Source organism: Scardinius erythrophthalmus, assembly GCF_964197995.2.
Source record: "Scardinius erythrophthalmus genome assembly, chromosome: 20".
Taxonomy (NCBI): Eukaryota; Metazoa; Chordata; class Actinopteri; order Cypriniformes; family Leuciscidae; genus Scardinius; species Scardinius erythrophthalmus.
Genome location: NC_138240.1, coordinates 14473594 through 14497242, shown reverse-complemented (window position 1 = coordinate 14497242; position 23649 = coordinate 14473594). Strand labels below are relative to the sequence as shown.

Here is a 23649-nt window from a genome sequence, read left to right as displayed (position 1 = left end):
AGACGCCGTGCAGCGTGGAGCTTACGTGACAAGACGACGAACACATCTTCTGTTTTGTATTCAAACTGGCAAACGCTGGAGATATTGTCACGAAAAAAGCAAAAAACATCAGGGCTTTTGTTGCCTTTATCTCCTCAACTGTCCAGATAACAGCTTAGAAGTATCCAGAGGAATTGCGAGCACGTTCTGCAACTTTTACCTCCGTTTTTCGGACTCACTGACACGCCCCTAAAGTGGGAATTCAAAAAGCTAGAGCTATACAAGCTCTTATGATTTTATGAGAAGGTTTTGGACGGATTTCAGAGTTTAAGGCACGAGCTGTGCTCACAGAGACTGTAAGGAATGTAACGATAACATCTGATCTTCAAGAAACCATATAGGCTTCACGGAGCAACAGACCGACTGAGCCACAAGACCAGAGAATCAGGTGAATATACGCTAACGTTACTTATATTCAAACTTCACAGTCAGAGCTGCTTTTGACCCGGAATTCGCTGGTAAGGATGGAAATATTAAAGTTTAATATTAAATATTAAATTTAGTTTTTGTCATTGGTTGTCAAATACGTAGGCTAAGTTAATTGTGCGAACATGCGGGATTTTCATCATACCTATCAATTGTTTACGTTTTTACAGTAATTTATAATGTCGTCATCAGATTAGATTTAAAAAATATTGTAGCCTAATTGGCTACTACTTTTAAAGATCAATTTAAATCAGTGTTATAGATAAACTACATACAGAATAAGGAAATATAATCAGACACGTTTGCCTAAAAAAAAGATAAATTGATTTAGCAGATGGGTTGAGGATTAGAATAGATTGAATTCAGGTTCTATACGCACATGTTCCAGATGTTTTTTTGTGAGTTTAGTTATAGAGTATGACATATAAGCTTGGCCTTGATTCTTTCAATGTCATGAACAGTTTTAATGAAAGGAATTTAAATATCCCTTGAACATAATTTCATAAAGATTTGCCTAAAATAATTAAATTATTTTGCAGATACTCTTTTTTTTTTTATAGAGATAATCAGTTAACAATTCATGGTATCATAATTGTTAAAGTTTCCAATGAATATTTAAAGCTGATATTTGAAAACCTTCAATTAACATTACAGAGCAAAATGATTTGTCCTGCCCACTAAAACTAGACCTATCAAATCTGTTGATAATTGTCAAATAATATATAGGCCTATGGCAACTGTTTAATAGTTTTGCACCCCAACATCTGACATCACCCTACAATTTTTATGTATTTTATACATAATATTATTTTTGTATTTACCTCAAGTTATATATTTGAATGTTAAGAAAGAGAGATACAGCAGTCTGACATTTTGTCATTCACCAAAAAAGGGGGCAAAAACGGACACGTTGGAGTTGGATTTAATGGACGTCATAGATTGCGCTTGTGCATCCATAATTCATATTCTGGCCATTCCGGCAGAGAACGACTGATACATAATTCATGCTAACAAGAAAGTATAACAGTTTACACCTGTGAAGTTCCACTGAAAATTTAAAACAGTAAATATCCCGCTTAACAGTTTACTTGAGAGATTTAGGCATCTATCTATCTATCTATCTATCTATCTATCTATCTATCTATCTATCTATCTATCTATCTATCTATCTATCTATCTATCTAGTTTGGTTAGATGTTTAGCAATGGGTGTGTGTGTGTGTGTGTGTGTGTGTGTGTGTGTGTGTGCGTGCTTCCTACTCTTTCACCTCAAAACAGTGCCAGAACCAACATGTAAGAACACCTGAGTGTCTGATGTTGAATATGTGATGTAGAGGAGACATAAAACAAATCTGATCTTGCACGGTGTGAGTTTCATCAAGAGCCAGTGATACACAGTAAAACATCAGAGGATTTTTGAAATCAGGTTCAAAAGTGAGGGCGCTTTGAGCTGGAAAAGATGATATCAATTATTTGTTGGTTTTCGTAACCCCTCACGGGTGCACCCGAGATCACAAATGTGCGTTTGAAGCTTTCAGACCAATAATTCTTTGCTCTTGTCTAATGCTAACACAACAACTGTGATCCCAATCTTATGTCTACAGAGCCATGATCTACATGGACTTACAGAGATAACTATCTTCATAGCCTTTTTTTGACTCTCCGCTCTCATTTACCAACTTTTCTGTGTAGTCTATACGGTTCTCTCTCACTCTCTCTATGTCATCTTGCAGTTTCGACATGTAGTACATTCCTGGACAAGCCCCTAGACGCACTTTGAATGTGAATTTGAACCAGTGACAGCTGGCAGAGCCTAGACTGGTGTTTGTGTTTGTTTGTGCACGTGTGAGTTTGTGGAAAAGGATTAGCCTAAGCAAGTTGCCTAGTGTCAAATCTTTTGCCTCCAAGTGTACTTTTGGCAAAACACACAAAGAGCTGAGGGCAAATCTGTGGTGTACACACAGGTGCAATAATTATAGGTGCTAATAAAAATATGTAAGCTGATTTAATCATGCATCTCCGATGAAGAGAACGCATGGACAGGCAAATCCCAAGTATGCGAGTGCCTGCTGTGCTGACATCACCCCCATACATCACCGGCCAGCTGATGATGTCATAAACAGGAGCCCAGGATCAGTACCTGATGGAAACTGATCTAAAAGAAGCAGCAGTTGCAGCCCCTGGACTCCAGCGAGATCTTCCAAGTTATAACAATGAGCAGCGTGACGGGGCTTTGCAGCAGCCACATTGCAGCAACTGATTTGCCACCTCCAGCTTGGCATCATAAGCTCTTTTTTACAAGCATTGATTTATGGGTCAATGATGGCCACATTTTTGTTTTTTGGGTGATCTATTAATTTATTCTGAAGTTCATCAAATGTGCAGTTCATACATACAAGTGTGGTTCTACCACACGTACATGTACTTACTTTTCCATGGAAAATGAAACGAGTACAGTATTGATGTATTGACACCACTAAACCCAAATTATGTATGAACAACTTTACAGATGTACAAATGTGTACGAATCCTTATTTATGAAATCGTGATTCTATTGTATCCGGTTGTCATATCAATGAAATTATGTTTTCAGTCGCGTTTATTTACCAGTTTACTCATCTATTTTATATGAAATGATAACTGTGACTTCTGCTGCAAACTCAAACAATCAACTTAGCTCACAATGCTTTTGAAAAACGGCCCTGTGCAGTTGTAGCGGGTGGATAAAGTTGATTAACGGCACCTGTTTTTCCTAAAATAAAACTGACACCATGTATCATAAATGCTGACCCTCTAATGCAGGCCTGAAACCTTTGTCTTTCCATGGAGTTGAATGGAGGAAGGTGTGACAGGCTGGGATTTGTCTGTGTTAAAACTCCAGGCTAAATTTACAACAGTGTAGTACGTAGTCATGTTTGCTTTCTGTTCCTTCTGTTGTCTGTCTAAATCGAACTGTCTCCGTCTCTCTTCCTCGTCTTCATCCTCTCATTTATTTCCAAGCTATTTTTTCCCCTTCTCTCGTCCTTCTTCCTTTGTCATTTCAGCCTCTTCCTTTGTTGAAATCAGTGATAAATTTAGCCTCTCTTGTGCTTTTCTTTCTATGTCCACCTTGTTTTATTTTCTTTCTTTTGTGTGGGTTTGTACAGGTTGCCTGCAAATGGGTCTAACTATGAGAGTTATGGAAACAAGACTCCTCCTGTTGCTGTGGGCTTTGTTTGTGTTTGAAGTGGCCTGCACACATCGCTCCGCTCCCAGAGTGCACCTGGCTTTTAAAGGTGAGCGCAAACCTTATTTATTACCTGTCTGTGCATACTCAGCCTCTAACTTTCTCTTTTGCATACACCCACACACACACACACACACACACACACACACACACACATCCACTTAGTCTAAATGAAGACAAACCAGACTCACACACACACACACATCCACTTAGTCTAAATGAAGACAAACCAGACTCCTATTGTTGTTATATAGAGCTGGTTATATGCAGCATACTATAGACTACTAACCATAACCCACACCCTACCTCTTGAAGAAAACATTTAATTGTGTCCCACATGATATGCACTTAGACTACGCACTATGTACTTTACCGTGTAGTGATTTAGATGACAAGTTTGATAGTCCCGCCCCCTCAGCTACGTAATTATAGCTGCGACAGTTGAGGGCATGAAGTGTACAACATTCCACACTTTAGCTGTGTCTCATTTCAAAGGCTGTGCCCTCTGGAGGTCGCATTTGTCGCTGGCATACTGTACGTCATCGAGGATGTCTCATTTCAGAAAAGTAACCATTATAAAATTGACCGTTCATCCTTGTGAATCAGAAATTGTTGTAATGTCTTTATGCTTTGGATTGTAATGGTTACTTTTCTGAAAAGAAGCAGCCGCAATGATGTATTCGTCCGACAAATGCGACCTCCGGAGGGTGCAGTCTTCGAAATGAGACAGTGTTTGTTTTTGGGGGGTGAATAAGTGCATCATCTGGGTATTTAAAGAGCACTTCTTATTGTTGCAATTTTTTGGACTATTTATACTACAAAACAACATAGAATAGTATGCATAAGTATGCGAATTAGGAAAAAACAAAAAACATTTTTTTTTATGTATGAATCATGTATCCAGGATGTACTTGGATGGATGTAGGAAGTTTTTGAGTTTGTAAGAACATTTTTATTCCCAAAATATGGCTAATTACACACACGCACACAGTACACACTCAATAAATGTGTTTGGATAGTTTCCTTTCCAGTTCTTGGCTGAAAACAAATGGTGGATGTTGTCAGCACGGTTGAGCTGTGGTACATGTATTCCAGAGAACCACCAATTCCTGTATATTGTTTATTGTTCAAAAATTCAAGAGCTCATAGTAATATTTGTCATTTCCTAGATTTCAAACATTAGCTTTGATATCATTCAGTATTTGGCAGCACAGTCAGATACAAAAATAATGTGTATTGTAATTTCAAATATTTATTATAGCTAAATAGATAAGATTTTTGTTTTATATAGTATAGCCTATATTAAATGCAGTAGTCATGTTTAAGGATTTTTTTTTTAAAATAACAGTGAAATCACAGTGTTTATAAAATAGGGAAACCTTATAAAAGACTATAAAAGTACATTTATTACTTTGTTTACATAAATATACTTTAACATACATATATATTTCTATTTGACTTAAGTTTAATATATATTTAAATATAATTAGTATTGAATCTGAGGACAGGTGGTTTTAGGGGTCATAATTCAAAGTCAAAGAACAAAGTCATTGTTTTTATATAGAGAAAATAAAATTACATATGTGTTAAGAACATTCTAGTGATCATCCCTTATTATTTTCATATGTTGATATTCTAAAATCTAATGGCAGGTATGATGTCTCAAGAACCAGTGCTGTAACTCCTTATGTAAGGTTTGCAGTTCCTTCTACATCGGTTCATCTTTTCCTTGTTTGCTATTCTCATTTATTTCTTTTGGTCTTTTAGTATCTTTCTCTTTAAGGAGAATCTGACACAAATGCCTTGTTGTGGAGAAGTTATGAGGGATATTCCCACAGACTCTTTCCCACCATCCTCGTCTGATAATTGTACGTCTTCAAAGCGTATGCAGTATAAGGTCAAAATCAAAGTCATTTTGAACAATTATAGTCATTGTCATCTGTCAAGCTAACTGTCACCACTGTTCTTGACAAACACAAACACATTCATGCAGTCACTTCATACACACACATTAGTACAACTAATACATACATGTATCCACATGTAACAGCCCCTCTTATTAAAATTTGGGAGCAGGTTGAAATATGGGCTGCTTAACACACATGCCTGATGTAAACAGGAATTAAAAGTGTGAATCACTTAAGAGGAATCGTCTCATATAATGTTTCTTATGAATAAGCTGAATGTGGAGAGGCGAATACCACTGTGCCACATAATTACCCCAAAGATGATAGAGCGGCCCGTCTCTCATGTATGTGGGATTATAACCCTGCGCATGATTGTTTGGAAAGTACTCTGAGATTAAAAACAGCGGTGAACATCAAAATACAGCATCCCACCAGAATATAAGCACAAATTCGGATTTGTTTGTTTTGTACCAGCTGGACTGTAAACAACTTTTTTCCAATAGCCACATTTTCCCCAAGTCATTCTATTTTAGTTTGTCATTTCTGTGGGGCCTCATTCTTTGCTATGGTACAATAACTATGACCTACATAAAAAGCTGACTTGACTCAAGTTAGCACTCAGAGCTACCATTGTTGGCCTTTCTTTGAATATTCTGAAGTTGTTTTTAGGTCATTTGGCAATTTTGACAAGGATATTTCTGGAATAATTTTCCTCAGAAAACTTGCTCTGTGTAAACTCAAAGAACAAGAGCTGTGTCCAGACCTGTTTGACGATTTACATTCTACTTGGACTCAAGCTTGGAAACTGACCAATTTATCTCTTCTAGTGAACCTTCTAGAATTTACAAATGTTTTATTTCAAACTTCTCATCTCATTTTCATCTCATTTCATTTTATTATTGGCACCATATTGGTTAATTGGTTATTTTTTTAAATAATTTATTTAAATAATATAATTTGTTGGCATCAGTCGATATTAAACACTAATTCAATATTTTTATATTTAGATGACCTTTGCTATCATCTAACACTCAAAGTTAATCTTTAAAAACACAAAAAAATTAATAACACTGTTAAATGTAGGCTAATCTGTACCAAATCTCAGAATACATTTTGACATTTTATTTATTTTCTACTTGCACTAAAACAATTGGTTTGAGTATTTTATTTTTTAAATTTAGACAAAATAGTAAACATTTTTATGCTGGTTATTTATTGGTTATTAACTAGAATTTTATTATTGCTGCAGCCCTCGTTTTGTCACAGGAAAACATAAGGTGGGACGTAAAATGGTCTGATGATGGTTATGGACAACTGACAATAAGAAAACATTCATTGCCTCATAACCAGTAAATAGAGGTTCTTCTATTTTATAGTGAATCTATGCCTCAATTCTTAGTGACCCTTGAGATTTTGAGAATTCAATTGACCTTCCTGTTCTTCACAAACAATCCAATCAAGATGTGGGTTAAAAGTGCCTTGAAGGAAATTCATAAGGATGTTAACAGGATTCATGAAAAAAGAAAAGCTGTTTCAGATATCAAATATCAATCACCTCATGTTTCATATTTCCAATTGCCCCGGGCTCATATTCCTCCTGCTTGTGCCTTGATGAAACCTAATTGAAGAGATGACCGGGCTGAATTATACACCCTCAGTAATTTGGATCTTGCTAGTTATTGTTAGCTTTGTCTCGTCTTTCATCACAAGTCCCTGTAATTCCACTGAAACTCTTTGGCTCTGATCCAGTCCGTTTCTGCGTGGCCATTTTCCTCATTTGCCATGTATTTTGCTCCCGCCAGGAAAGATCCCCCTTCCACTATTAAACCCTTTCTCACCCTCGACTCCACCCTCTCCTTCACTTCCAGGATAGCTGGGCGGAAAAATCCACTTGTCTCATTGGCCTCTCTATTTTCTGTTATCGGAGATGGATTGTTCATTGTTTGCCAGCGGGATGGTCTTTGTTTCGGAGGCGAGACTGCAGATGAGGGAAGGTCTTTGTGTAATTCTAGAAAGTGTACCCAATTAGAGACTATGAGAAACTGGCAGAAAGAGTGAAAGAGGAACGTGATATTCTACAATGTCCCTAGTGCGTCCAGTGTGCAACCTTACCTTATGATTATGCATTTTTACTACGGCTGTCAATCAATTTAATAATTTATTCAGATTGTGATACGCTGATTAAATAATTAAAGGTGCTCTAAGCGATGTTGGGTGACGTCACTTCTTGTTGACGTTCTAAGTATTGTCAACAAAACGGTGGCTAGCTTGACACTCCCTCCTCCTCATCCCGTCCCCTCCCCCTCCCTTCCGTGCTTCCTTTTCCCTCTTCTTTGCTATTTGTTCATCGGAACGTCGTCTCTTTTGTCGTGCGTCGGCCATATAAAAATTCAAGAGAATATAATTCTAACGTTAGTTGTTTTCGTTGTCTAGGACATCTCTCCTCTAGCTAACTTCCCTCTTCATGCTTCTCTCTCCTCCACTCCCCACAATCCCCTTCATGTGCACGCGCAGTAACCCCCCAACCCCCACCCCCAAATCATTCTTGTCGGTTATTCGCTGGAACACTGTTTATGTTTCGAGGTCCAGGCTGGGCCAGTTTGTTTTTGTTGCCGTTTGCGGATCCTGGGCTGTCTACAGAGACCCCGTTTTTTTACAGTGTGTTCAGGGGACAGACAGCTAGCGGATAGTGAGGAGATGTTTGCTGTATGTGACAAAAAATGTTTCGGCCTAAACAATGCGTGACATTGCTTAGAGCACCTATAATTATTGAAAATGACTTATAATTTAAAGATATTATGCTATTGTGTGCTGAGTAACCAGCTTTGAAATATTATTTTAATATATTATAATATATAATGTATAAACATTTATACAAATATTTAAACATTTATATTTTTACATAATATTGATAGAAATTTGAATAATTTACTTACATATTCATAATTTTATTAAAATATTTTAAGTTATAATACGTTTTTATCTCATAAAATGTTTCATTTGTATTATGTTTAGTTATATTTTGAAAGTACACGAGAGTCCCTGTATTGAGTCCCTGTTGAATTCTTCTCACAACAAAGACTTCCTGCAGGATGTTGTATCACTAGACTTTACGTGCCTCACCTTTGTACCAGCGTCTTTCACCCGTGATTGTTATGAACTCTTTGCTGTGTCCACTTTGGTCCACTGCAGGTTTGGCAGCGGTGGCGTGTCCGGTGTTCTTTCCTGACGGTAAAGGGAAGAAAGGGGAACAGGATTGTACACAAACTCTTTCCCTTTTGCCCACCCAGTTCCGTATCCAACAGATATCCGATCATTAGCGGTTATTTTAGCACCATCTCCAGAGCATCCTGTAAACACACACTCACAGAGACACACTTAAACATATATTTACTTGTACAACATTAAAGTCGCCATCAAAATGCCCACATTTCCTGTGCCTAAACATTTCCGTGGGTGTATAAACATCCGTACGGATGATCGTCCAAGGGAAGGATGATAAAACTCAATGATCCCCTCTCATGATTTCAAGTTTTGGTTTGTGCCAATTAAAGGCAGCCTTACACTGCAATGTAAGTGAGATTGTATTAAGCTCCATTCGAACGCTCAGAACATTTACAGGCACTGCGATCCAGTAGGACAGTGCTTGAAATATTCAGCCCTTAAAAGCTCATCAGACACACTTTTTAACCCGCTCTTACATTCGTTTCGATTTGATAAAGAAAGTGTTGCATTGACTGACTTACAGAAAGATGCAAGCCTTAGAAAATGTTGCTTTTATAGTTGGTCTGTAAGGTGAGAAAACACATCTCTCAGGAAAAACATGTTTCATAATGTTTTTGTTGGACCATAATACATTTTTTGAGGATTCTTTGATGAATAGAAAGGTCAAAAGAACATAGTTTACTTAAAATGGAAATTTTTCAATTTCAATGTCAATTTAATGCATTATTGCTGAATAGAATGAATTTCTTTTAAAAAACAAATCTTACTGACCCCCAAACTTTTGAATTGTAGTGTATTGCATAACAGTTTAGTATAACAGGAAGTTCATGATGTAGATGAATCTAGTCAGGATCAGATGTATAATTAGTCATCTATGAATGTAGCTTGTGAAAGAGCTACAGGACTTCATCCTCAAAGGAGAGTGTGTGTGTGTGTGTGTGTGTGTGTGTGTGTGTGTGTGTGTGTGTGTGTGTGTGTGTGTGTGTGTGTGTGTGTGTGTGTGTGTGTGTGTGTGTGTGTGTGTGTGTGTGTGTGTGTGTGTGTGTGTGTGTGTGTGTCAGACTGTTCCTGCTTAGGGGAACAAATAGAAAAGAACAGTTTGTTTTAAATCGGTTTCTATTCATCCTGAGGAATTTATGACAGAATTTCAGTTTTGGAAAAATCTTTTATTATTAGATACTGGCGTCTCTTTCAGGCCTGAAATCATCTAATCATAATTCATAACCGACACAAGTCTACGCAGTTAAACATTCACACAACATTAACTGCAATTCTTGCATCAGGGTCTGGCGTTCTTTTGAAGCCCTGTGACAGCCTGCAAGAATGTCTGAGTAAACGGTTCATTTTAACTCCGCTGAAGTTCTTCATTTTAATCTTTGCCTTTGAGACTGAATACTTAGCCCACATGTGGAAGGGTTTTTCTATTTGCTGGCACTCAGGAAATGTTTCTGGAACTGTGTTAAGTGCAGTTTGCTCCCAAGAGCCACCAACTTCTCGGCTCTTCCTTCCACCTTCAAGAAGAGCTCGCTGAAGAGGGGCGGCCCAGAACACTGCTACTACAAGATTTTTATTTTAACGATTTCATCTGGAAAAAGGAAACGCCCACAGAACTGTGTTTAGTGAGAGCGTGTGGATTTCAGATAGCAGATGCATGAAGAGAGAGTTAAGAGCACCCCCTATAGATGAAACACTGTTATAGTAGTACATTTATTGAGCAGTTTCTCACCCTTTCTGTCTTAAGTTTACTGTAAGGCTCAAAAACACATTATTGACACCAAATGCAGTCATAAAAGTGTTCTAATTAAGCATAATCATTAATATGATTCATATTATTATTTAAAGGAGAACTCCGGTCAATTTTAACATTGAGCTCATTTTATTGTACATTTGGAGTGCTGTCAATACAGAGAACAACTACAAAAATCGGTGTTGCCTACACCGAGTTATTCTATTTTTAAAATTTGCACCCTGTTGACTTCAATAGGGCAAGTACTAAACCTGCTTTTAGGGTCTTAACATCCTTGATGTGTCATTACAAGTGCACAGAAAATGTGAGTGATTCCTTCTGAGTGAAAACGAGTGGATCTGACTGCAGTAGATGTAAAAGATATGTATAAAAATTATGTTATTTAAGCCAGCGCAAATACCTGTTTACATCCTGTTTTTCGGTTGAAGTCCAAAGTAGTCGATTGCCAAGTTCACGCGCGTGATCATAGGTATAAACCTATGCGCGTGAACTCGGCAATAGACTACTTTGGACTTCAACCGAAAAACAGGATGTAAACAGGTATTTGCGCTGGCTTAAATAACATCATTTTTATACATATCTTTTACATGTACTGCAGTCAGATCCACTCGTGTTCACTCAGAAGGAATCACTCACATTTTCTGTGCACTTGTAATGACACATCAAGGATGTTAAGAGCCTAAAAGCAGGTTTAGTACTTGCCCTATTGAAGTCAACAGGGTGCAAATTTTAAAAATAGAATAACTCGGTGTAGACAACACCGATTTTTGTCGTTGTTCTCTGTATTGACAGCACTCCAAATGTACAAAAAAATGAGCTCAATGTTAAAATTGACCGGAGTTCTCCTTTATTTAAGGGGCTATTATTACGGTGAGTCACTTTATATAAACATTATATACAGGGCTTGACATTAACACCCGCCAAATGCGGGTGGATTTTGCTCGTGGCGGGTAACACAGTCACTCCAACTAGCCACTTTGGCGGGTTGAATAATTGTAGTCTTTTCAAAAGGCATCTGAAATAAGTGTGACACTACGACACTACAACTCCCATATGGCTGTCAATGAATATTCTAAATTCGAATATATATTCGAATAGTTTTAAAAAACAGAATTTCGAAGATGAAAATTAATATTTGAATGTGGAAAAACGCCCGCGGTAGCAGAGGCGCGGCTGTCTGCTTTGCGAGTGGGCGCGCTGCCTGAGGGGTCATTTTATTTAACGTTAAACAGAAACATTACTAAAGTGTAGGCTACTGTACTGACTGAATAGATATTGCATGAATAAGGTAGGTTAGATACAGCAGTTTCATGCACTGCAGGCTTCCACTGGTTTTATTATTTACCGTTTCATGTCAAGGAAAAGTTCCATGTTTACCACAGCACAGCTCGCTCGGAGCGTTCAATGTTGGTTCTATATACTGTAAAACTTCAATTAATGTTAATAATATTTGTTTCAATCACTGAATGAAGCCTGCTATATAAGAGTCGCGACCTTAAATTGCTTGCACAAAACTCTTGATCAGCACGCAACATTTGCTTATTGTTGTTGTTCATTTAAACTGTTATGCACAGAGCGCGTGACGCCTCATTCGCGCCGCAAGACCTCCAGACGCGCGTGAACGCGTCTTTACACTCGCGCCAGACGCTCTATTCGCGTTTGGTGCTGAGGGTGAGGGCGAGAGAGAGAAAGAGTGCCTGCGAGTGAGCGAGCGTGAGTGAGTGAGGTCTGCGGTCTTGGCCATTAGTTGATTTACTTGTTTTCGTGTAGGTAATACGTTGTCAAATATGTTTAAACTTAAATAAACTACCTATACAAGTAGTTATGTCTCTTTGTATTAATTTGTCATGTTATTGACGTAATGCGCGTCATTGACAAAATGCGCAACCAGATGTTCGAATTGTTCGAATATAAGCTAGCCTATGTGTTTTTTTTTTAGAGGGAATATTCGAAGGTAATTTTTGAGCAATTTTGACAGCCCTAATGAGTATTGATCGATAGTGACCTACAACAAAGAATCGAAGAGACAGCTAGCTGCCCTGCTGGAGTTATGTCGTATGCCGGTGGAGCAATGTGGCGACATATAATACATAATACATGGTTTTATTTAAAAAAAAGGAGCTTTACACACAACCTTATCAGAGCTAATGATAATGACCTGTATTGTTATATATTTATGTAGTCTTGATTTGGGTGTGTACAGTGGTTTTACATTTAAAAGGGTTGTAAATCTAGTTCAAGTAAATTTTAGCACGCCATAGTCAACTTTTATCAGGTAATTTCACAACAACAAAAATGTGGCTAGTAAAAATGCTGTGTGGCTAGTAACTTTGGAAAACCACTAGCCACATTGGCTAGTGAGCAAAAAAGTTAATGTCAAGCCCTGATTATATATATATATATTATATATTAGTACAGTGCTATGCATAAGTTTAGACACCCATACTAAAGTTGACTAAAAAGAGGAATAAAAAATCATCTTTTGGAAACTGAACTTAATGCCTTAATTAAAAAAAATAGGAAAAATCCAACCTTTAAGGACACCAATTTTCTTTGTGAATGAATAATGTATCGTAAATAAATAAATGTTCTTCCTTAAAATACAGGGTGCATAAGTTTGGACACCCCTATGTTAAATTCCTATAGAGGCAGGCAGATTTTTATTTTTAAGTATTTTTAAAAAAAATTATTTTTGGATACTATGCATCCTGATAAAGTTCCCTTGGCCTTTGGAATTAAAATAGCCCCACATCATCACATAGCCTTCACCATACCTAGATATTGGCATGGTTTTATTTCAGTTAGCCTAATAGCTGGTTTGATTTGCATTGAGAGATGATCTTATGGAAAGTACTCCATGCCAATCTCTAGGTATGGTGAAGGCTATGTGATGATGTGGGGCTATTTTAATTCCAAAGGCCAAGGGAACTTTATCAGGATGCGTAGTATCCAAAAAATTTTTTTTTAAAAATACTTAAAAATAAAAATCTGCCTGCCTCTATGGGAATTTAACATAGGGGTGTCCAAACTTATGCACCCTGTATTTTAAGGAAGAACATTTATTTATTTACGATACATTATTCATTCACAAAGAAAATTGGTGTCCTTAAAGGTTGGATTTTTCCTAATTTTTTAAATTAAGGCATTAAGTTCAATTTCCAAAAGATGATTTTTTTATTCCTCTTTTTAGTCAACTTTAGCATGGGTGTCTAAACTTATGCATAGCACTGTATATATATATTTCCTGAGTCCTGAAAAAAAATTTACAACCCTTTTCAAAATCAAAATGTTTCTTGAGCACCAAATGTGCATATTAGAATGACTGAACACTGGAGTAATGGCTGCTAAAACTTCTGGAATAAATTAGGCCAACATTTTAAAATATATTAAAATAAAAAAAAGTTAATTTTAAAAGTTATATAAACGGGATTCATCATTTTATTTCCTGTGCTCTCTTTTGCCTTTCATCAGAATTGATGGACACTCGGACAGCAAGGCCTTTCAGTTTCTCCTTCAACACCAGTGACTACCGGATCTTGCACGTTGACCCAGACCAGGGGCGGTTGTACCTGGGCAGCCGCGAATATCTGGTTTCTCTGGACATGCAAAACATCAACAAAGAGCCTCTCATTGTAAGGGATGATTCAAATGAATCCATTCCATTCACAACAAAATAACATGAAGCAATTGTCACCCAAACACTGACCCCAGAAGAATTCAAGTGTCAGTGAATTCTTGTCATAATGCTGTGGGTGCTTTATGTCTGTAGATCCACTGGCCAGCTCCAGCTCAGAGAAAGGGAGAGTGTCAGATGACTGGGAAAGGCAGGCATGTGAGTTTACGTCAGTTATTTTAATCAAACCATCCTAGTAACTGAATCACTAAATAGAACGCGAGACTTGTTCTGACCAATATCTCTTTAACAGTTGTGTGTGTGATTTTTCAGGGAGAATGTGCTAACTTTGTGCGTCTGATTGAGCCGTGGAACAGGACTCACCTGTACACCTGCGGCACAGGAGCTTATAAACCCATCTGCACTTTCATCAACAGAGGCTGGAGAGCTGAGGTACACACAGACATAAATACACTGTATATACTCGTATATACACACAATCTGCAGTGACAAAAACCCAAATGCTCTCGCTGCTCTGATGTCCACAGGACTACCTCTTCAGGCTGATTCCTGGTTATGTGGACTCTGGGAAGGGAAAATGCTCTTACGATCCAAACCAGGAGAATGTCGCAGCCCTGATTAGTAAGAAACGATTAATGAAGATGCTATATCACTTTTAGATTTTATGTAATTGATCCTTCACTAAGCACATTAATAGCCAATCCTACTGTAGCAACTGTTGTCATCTGTCATTTTATCAAACAATCCTCAAAATAGCAGAACATAACAATCATAACATATAACATGACATATCATAACATAACATAATCATAACATCATAATATCGTAACATACCAGAACATAATATAGCATACAATAATTCTAACATAACAGATTCATAACATCATAACAAAATCAGAACATAGCATAGTATAAAAACATAATATATCATAACATAACCAAATCATAACAGGATCACAAAATAACAGAACATAACAGCACAAAAATCACAACATATAACATGTTGTGATTCATAACATAGAACAATAACAGAATGATAATATCAGAATCCTTACTAATATTTACATTTTACATTTGCTTACATTGCTGATTCTGGTCATAATAGATATATTTGACTGCGATAAGGTTTTGGCTTAGCAGTTACTACGTAATTTAAACGATTACTTTAAATAAATAAAATGCTTTGTGACATCAATTCAGTCTAGCCCATGTATTTATAAAGAATATTGTAGTATCCTTATAACAATACTTTATATTGGAGTGCAGTTCACATAATGGCCACAACATGACACCACAAATATAATAATTCAATATTATACATTTTAATTTACCATAAGCATATTTTACTAAAAGCCATGCTGGTAAATATGGGAGTCTTCAATGTATCCCTATCTGATGTTCAGTAAAGCATGAAAGATCAACAGAACTTATCGAAGGTTAAATATCCTGTCTAATGTGTAAACAGATCACCAAACCTCCCAAATCATCTGAAACATGAAACTTTCACTTGCACTCATGAATTCATTTATCACCTCTCCTACCCCTAGATGGAAACCTGTATGCAGGAGTGCCGGTGGACTTCATGAGCAGTGATCCAGGTATCTTCAGGACGATGGGGAGCCGGCCAGCTGTGAGATCCGAGCAGTATGACTCTAGGTGGCTGAATGGTAAATAGCTCTGCTGTTCATATTTGAATTGGCAGATGTCATTTTAATAAGATTGACAATAAATATTTGCTCAGCTGTTTTAGTTTCCATTTAAATATTTGGATGGATGTGACATGCACACTCTGTTTATTTCCTAGAACCTGTATTTGTTCACATGAAACAGATTCCTGACAGCTCAGAGAAGAACGACGACAAGCTCTATTTCTTCTTTCGTGAGAAGAGTCTGGACTCGGGGGGAGGAGCGAGCCCAAGTGTGTTGGCCAGAGTGGGCCGCGTGTGCTTGGTGAGCAATATCCTGCTTCATGTAACCAGAGACCGCAGGTGCACAGGAAGCAGTTCACAGTTCAGTCAGTCAATAAACAGCTGTGTTTTTTTCTTCACAGAATGATGAGGGCGGACAGAAGTCTCTTGTGAACAAATGGACGACTTTTCTGAAGGCCAGGCTGGTGTGCTCTGTGATGGGAGATGATGGGGTGGAAACCTTCTTTGATGAACTGAGTGAGTGCGGTTTTCTTTCCAAGTTTATTTAACAGTAGTTTTTACAATTTGTAATGTGTTGCATAGCAGTTTTGAGATTATTGTGCCATCTAGTGGTGTAAAATACGCCAAGTATTTCAGATATAGCAAATGCTGTTGTGTTTCCAGAGATGTCTGAGTATTGACACATTTTTTTTCTCCTCCACTCCAGGGGATGTGTTCATCCAACCTGCCCAGGATGAACGAAACCCTGTGGTATATGGCGTCTTCTCAACTTCTGGGTACACACCTCCTTTTTTTTTATTTATACATCTATACATCATCTTCTATATATCTTCAGATCAACACATATGCTGCGTCCAAAATCGCATATTGTATAGTAGTAGGTACTACATTTGGCTTGAAACTTACTTCACGACCATTAAAAAAGTGTGTTTTATATAGTATGAACGTCAACGTGTGTATTGTGAATTAAATTTGGATGTACTACATCCGCCATGTTGTCATTGTCATGTGACCAACAGCGTCAGTTGCGTCGCTTCACCTCATGGGATAGTAAAGTGTCCATCGAACGCGCACTTCTCGCGAATCTCACCGGAAGTAGTCGAATAATATGAATTCTGACATACTACTCTGCTCACATACTGTTTTTTTTTTTTTTTCGTATTGTATAGTACAGAAGTAGGCATATTTGAAGCAGTGATAATGGCAAATAATAGTATATTCTTCTTTTTGTGTCTTAACCCCCCAATCTGTTTTCTTCACCTTTGAGAATTGTTTGTTTCTGGATCTGTGATATTTTAGTCATCTGTCTTGTTTTTGTCTCTTAGCTCTGTGTTTAAAGGCTCAGCCGTGTGTGTCTACTCAATGGCTGATATCCGAAATGTCTTTAATGGCCCTTTCGCCCATAAACACGGACACAACTACCAATGGACTACATACACAGGGAAGATTCCCTATCCTCGTCCGGGAACGGTGAGTTTCAGTAAATTTTTCTCAGTAATTTCACCCAAATTTTGTGCTGCTTATCATCCATTTTACAGTGCCTATGATATCTTTTATTGCTGAGGCTACATGGGTGTACATTTATCTGACTGACTCTCCATCTGTTTCCCGCTTTAGTGTCCGGGAGGCACATTCACACCGGGTCTTCAGTCCACAAAAGAGTTCTCAGATGAAGCGGTTAACTTCATTCGTGCTCATCCACTCATGTACCACCCTGTGTATCCCATTCACAAGCGCCCTCTGGTGGTGCGCTCTGGTGTAGACTATCGCTTTACTACTATTGCAGTGGACCAGGTGGATGCTGTGGATGGCCGATATGAGGTTCTCTTTCTGGGAACGGGTGAGACTTGCATCCTCTGATTTACTGAAATTAGTCAAGTTTTTTGAATCTTTAAAACTTGGGATAGTGTACAGCCTAGTTGTTAAAGTCAGCATGAGATAAAAATTCACCCTATCAATTTTAGAAATGAAATGTAGGATGCAGATTCTGATAAACATATTGTCTAAACTGTATCACTTTTCTGTCACCCCACAGATCATGGTACGGTCCAAAAAGTTATAGTCCTGCCCAAGGATCCCACCACAATGGAAGAGCTCACTTTAGAGGAAGTGGAAGTTTTCAGGGTAAATATATCAGAATTTTAATGTTATATTAAAGGTATAGCGGAGGATTTTCTTTTTCCGGGTGGGTAGTGTAAACTATTGGTCCACCTAAGTGTCAATCATTCTGGTGATATGTTTACGTAAGGCCGTCGTACGTGCTCGTCCCTTAGTTTTCGCTTTCTGCGCATGCGCACTTTCAGGTGTTTATGTGTGGTGGTGAGCTAGAGCTCCGGTTTAAGCCATTCATTGAAGCTCGCCGTTTCACCGGGTCCTTTGAAAATGTCTGAGGGTCGCAAGAGAAAAAGTTTGTACGAACTGTATGAGAAGAAGAGAAAGGCCTCAGAAGAGAGAAACAAGATCAGAGTGTTTTTGGGAGATTGTTTCACACGATGGCGTGCGCTGAAAACACAGGTTGGGCTTCCCACTGATGCCTCAGTCGCGAAGTTTCTACTCGACAGGTAAAGTTTGGCATGCTATTTGGAGAAAAAGTGCAAATCTTCTTTTGGAAAGTAATCTTGTATGAGTGATGCCGACAGCAACTTGTAAACAGAGCGTGCACGAGGAGAACCTCGCACACGTTTAATAGGCGTTCCCTCTCGGGAGCAGGTAGTGTGTTGCGCATGTGCATTTTTTCAAAAAGTGGAGAGGGCGGTTCTTATCTAAAATTCGGAAAGATCCTCCGCTATACCTTTAAAATAAATAAATACATTTACATAAAAAATTACATTACATAATATAACATAAAAATATAATGAAGTATGCTTTTCTAATTCCTTTTTATTAACAGACACCTGCTGCTGTCAAAACAATGCACATATCCGCCAAACGGGTAAGAGTCAAAAATAAAATGTTAAAAAAGAGTTCTAAATATAATAGCCTTTAGGAGTATAATAAATCAGTAGTATGGCATTCAAATATTTTCCTTTTTTTTCTTCTCTTTTTTTTTCAGCAACAGCTGTACGTATCTTCCGAGGCAGGTCTTACCCAGATGTCTTTGCACCGCTGTGGAGTGTATGGAAAGGCCTGTTCGGACTGCTGTCTGGCCAGAGACCCCTACTGTGCCTGGGATGGCGATAACTGCTCTGCCTTCACACAAGCCACCAAAAGGTCAGAGAACCTTTGAAATTGCACATACTGCGCAACTGAACCATGACGAGAAGATTATTAAAAGGGGCTTATGTGAGTTCCATTTCATAGGGCAGTAAATTGATGTGGAGTTTAATTCTATCATTTTCGCATTATTTCATTCAGGAGGAGCAGAAGGCAGGACGTTAAACACGGTGACCCTTTGCGTCAGTGCCGGGGCTACAATGCCAAAGGTAACAAAAACACACAGTTCATCAAGAAATATCAGCCTGCAGGATTATAATGTGGTCAGTCTGATGTATTTGTGTAATAGGACTCAGCATATGACTGTAATCTTTTACTGTGTCTATTAGTGGAGAGGAGACTGAAGGAGAAAGTTCAGTTCGGGGTGGAGGGTAGCAGCACATTTCTGGAGTGCGTGCCGCGCTCTCCCCAGGCCACTATCAAATGGCTCTACCAGAAGGAGGGCAGACGAAAAGTGGTATGATTTCATGCTTTTACTTTATTTCAAACCACCAGTCACTAACCAGCCAAATAAAACATTTATTATATATTAACATTTTCATTTTGTTGGTTAATACACACTACTGTTCAAACGTTTGGGGTCAGTAAGAAATGAATTAGTGCAATCGAGCACTGTGGCTCTTTTTTTCATACATAATAAATGACGAAACCCAGTAACCGCTGTCATGTCATCTTGCTTCCGGATGCCTAATGTTTGTGAACGCTATCATGTCAACCAAATCATTCAAATCAGCCAACATTTGAGATGCTGTGCAATGATACTAACGCTGGTTAGTCCAGTTATCCAGTCACATCCACTGTTGAGGCAAAGTCACATGAGTTTTTTGTTGTGCATCGAGGGATTTAATTGGTGAATGTACTCGCATGCCAACTTATCAGATAAAAAATGTATCCGTAATGTACGTTTTTAATGCACATTTTTAAAATCTATGCGCATCTTGGCACTTCCACCCAGCGTTTTTCTTTTTAAATGCGATATCCCAAAATGCGCAAAATATATGTAGATGAAAACTAGAGCCCGATGGATATATCGGCGGGCCGATATTATCGGCCGATATTAGGCATTTTCCAAACTATCGGTATCGGCATTTATAATGGCCGATAAATGAATATTTAAAAAATTAAATAAAAGTGGACCAAACACCCTTCAACCATGTTATGAGTGTTGGCGCTGCATAGTTTGTCCACCAGAGGGCACTATACAAGGAAGATCGCTAACATCAATGAGCTTGGAAATCACAACAAACTTATTCTGCCTAAATAAAGTAATGATAACTGTATTTATAACTAGCATATCTGTAGTTCCAGTCTCTGCATTGTAAAATGTTAGTTAGGCACGCGAGGAGTGAACATTTAGACATCAAACATAGCCTGTGCATAAAAGTTAGGCTAGCTTTTCTTTTACACGTGTGAAATCCAAGTGTGCGTTGCTGACTTCGTTAGCCGCAGCATTAACGAGTCACATAATGTATTTAGTGCATCACTAAGTAGTAGATTTTAGAAGGCAGGCAGCAAATGATGAATGACAATGGTTTGTTGTAGCTTGATGGAATAGATGGATAGAATTAAAAGAGTGCAGGTAAAGGGATAAGCAAGTTGACATTGTAATTATAAGGTAGCTTATGACATTGACATTTGGCAGACGCTTTTATCAAAAGTGACTTACATTGCATTTCAAGGTACACATTTACAATCTTATCAGTTCCACACACACACACACACACACACACACACACACACACTTTATTACATAATTCAATTATTACTGTCAATATTAATAATAATAGTTGACTTTTTTTGTTCAAAGGACTTTAAGTTTCATATCTTAAGTTTGTATTTTTATACATTATATTTATCAGAACTTTAATATATTCTGTTCTGTTGTGACAATAAAACAAACAAGTTTATTTTTAAACTGCATTATATTATTTTAGTAAGGCTGAGGACTCTTAAATAACGACAAATAACTAATGTTAGGGAAATCTGTTCATGTTTTGTTACGCGTTTCTGGATTTTTTTTTTATATATATATATATATCGCCCGATATATCGGAATATCGGATTTTTAAATCACCAAATATTTGTATCGGTATCGGCCTTAAAAATCCTTTATCGGTCGGGCTCTAATGGAAACAGCTATTGATAATAAGAAATGTCTCTTGAGCACCAAATCAGCATAAAATAGAAAAGTTATTTCTATAACAATTATTTCGTAATATTACTGTTTTTACTGTATTTTTAAATCAAATAAATGCAGCCTTGGTGAGCATGAAAGACTTCAAAAACATTTAAAAAATCTTGCCAACCTCAAACTTTTAAACGGTAGCGTATATTCAGATTATAACTGCACATTGCTCTGATTATGTTTACAGCTAAATCGAGAGGGGGAAGTTCTTAAGACTCCTCAGGGGGTCCTTCTGAAAACTCTAACCAAAGCAGATGCAGGCCAATACCATTGCCTGGCCACGGAAAATAACTTCAAACACACGCTGGCTCGTGTCTATTTACGGATCCTGGACCGGGACATCGCTGTAGCCCTCACCACCCCCGATGAGGAGGAAGAGGCTTCGAGGAGCCATCGCAAAGACCATCAACAGGACCCTGCACGTCCTACCCCAGCACTCCTCCTGGAGCCTGAAATGCGCCTGATTCAGCAGTACTGCCAGTCCTACTGGGAGCAGCTGACGTCCGGGGGGAACTCTCAGGCTGACCTCCCTAAACGCGCCAACCGCAGACACACAGAAGCACTGAAGGCTAGTGGGGAGTGAGGAGGAGAGGAAAAGACAGTTCCCTGTTCGTCACCTTGTTCCGAGCAGTTGATGGACTTGCGTAGGTTAGTTCATGTACAGTGCCACCTAAAAGTATTTGGACACTTTTGGACCGTCTGGACACGTTTTACAGTGTTTATAAGGAATCGGAATTCGCGACACTTAAAAACGAAAATGTATTCATTTAACATGTACCTAAATAGGATAATTTATGAACAGTGGCCCCAAAAAGTATTTGGACACTATTGGACAATTAAAAAAGATCTAATTTTTACAATATTCAAAAGTAATTATTTTTTGGACACTTGAAAATGAATAAATCTTTACAGTGTTCAAAATGTACCTGATTAATTAATTTGTGAACAGCGGCTCCATATATTTGGAAATTAATTTGTATGTGTCCAAAATAAATTGATCATTTTACAGTGTTCAAAATTAACCAAATTAATTAATTAATGAACAGTGGCTCCAAATATTTGGAAGTTACTTTTTAAAATGATTAATTTATTTTGGAAATGCATTTTTACAGTGTTCAAAATTCAAGTTAAAAAATATTTGAAAGTTAATTTTCACAATTAATTAACTGTCTGTTGTTTTGAAATTTGCCACATGGCTTAATATTTTGTTATCTAATGCAATAGCATCCACTTTTTAGAGTCACTGTATGTAATCCTACATTCATTCACTGCTCCAAAGTTAAAGTACCTGACCATTCGTCTGTTGTACTGAGATTGTAGTCAGTGTTGATTTATGACTGAGCATTTCAGTATTATAAACAGGTGTAAACTTTTACTAACCTCACAAATATGACCTTTAGGATACAGTCATTACATACTGGCTTTAATTAAAGTAAAAATCAACCAATAAACTGTAAAGCACATTTAAAGAGGATATTACCTCATAAACTTTGAAAACGTTCCACTATCTTGTAGTCAGAAAAACAAACTCATTGTTAAATTACTCAATCAGTGGGCCAGTGCAATTTCTAATGTTCCATCCAGATTATGAAATTGTAAAAGTAATATATGTGTGTATGTATGTTTGATAGTTATATATGTATTGATTCCAATAACTGGGTTAATAATGGCACCAAAATCTGCAAGAACACTACTTGCCTTCATGTCTGTGTGACTGTGGCTGCTTCTCACTATTTGTAATATATATTTATTTGAAGTTGAATATTATTTATTGTATGATACTTGTTGCTAGACGATACTGAATAACGGTGGAGGGCATTTTTGCATGATTGACCAATTCGATATTTATTTAAATGCATTCAAAATGACTGACTTGTTTAGGAAATAACACTTTTATGCTGTGCATTTAGTTTCATGCTTTTTGTCTGGTTGAGAAATCACCATTCAAGCAAACACTATCGGTCAAATAAGTTCACTCAGATAATATCTAACACTGGAAATATTTCACAATATTTGTGTGCTTTTTTAGTAGAATGGTAGAATAGTCCAGTTGTAAATTACAATGTTATGTCTTGCTCTTAGATGTTGATGTCTTGTAAGAAAAAATTAAAAATAAAAAAGCAATAATTTGCAAGTCATAGATTCATTTTTTTATTCACATTTGAGTATATTTACATATGGTAAATACATTCAGTACTGATTAACATTACATTATTGAATAAACTCTAGCTGATTAATTAAGACACTCAAAAAAATCTAATAGTACACTTTTATTAACCATCTGTCATTCACGGACAATGCCTTCACAACTATAAACAACAACATAGACCTTGCACGTTTACATTTGAGTAAGAGATCAACTTTACATTTCACATTGACTTGTTCCAGTTTCTTTGATC

The 23649-nt window shown here is 37.4% G+C and overlaps 1 protein-coding gene across 1 annotated transcript; it reads left to right on the top strand.

The window, feature by feature from the left end:
• Positions 1-23387, top strand: sema3ga (sema domain, immunoglobulin domain (Ig), short basic domain, secreted, (semaphorin) 3Ga). Its single transcript, XM_081350119.1, has 18 exons — positions 1-427; positions 3611-3739; positions 14041-14201; positions 14339-14401; positions 14516-14635; positions 14731-14824; positions 15751-15870; positions 16008-16153; positions 16254-16368; positions 16559-16628; positions 17178-17322; positions 17470-17692; positions 17888-17976; positions 18743-18784; positions 18905-19062; positions 19207-19274; positions 19395-19522; positions 21438-23387. Exons 2-18 carry the CDS (start codon positions 3622-3624, stop codon positions 21831-21833), a joined length of 2256 nt encoding a protein of 751 aa, XP_081206245.1. The 5' UTR covers positions 1-427; positions 3611-3621; the 3' UTR covers positions 21834-23387.
• The last annotated feature ends 262 nt before the right edge of the window (positions 23388-23649 follow it).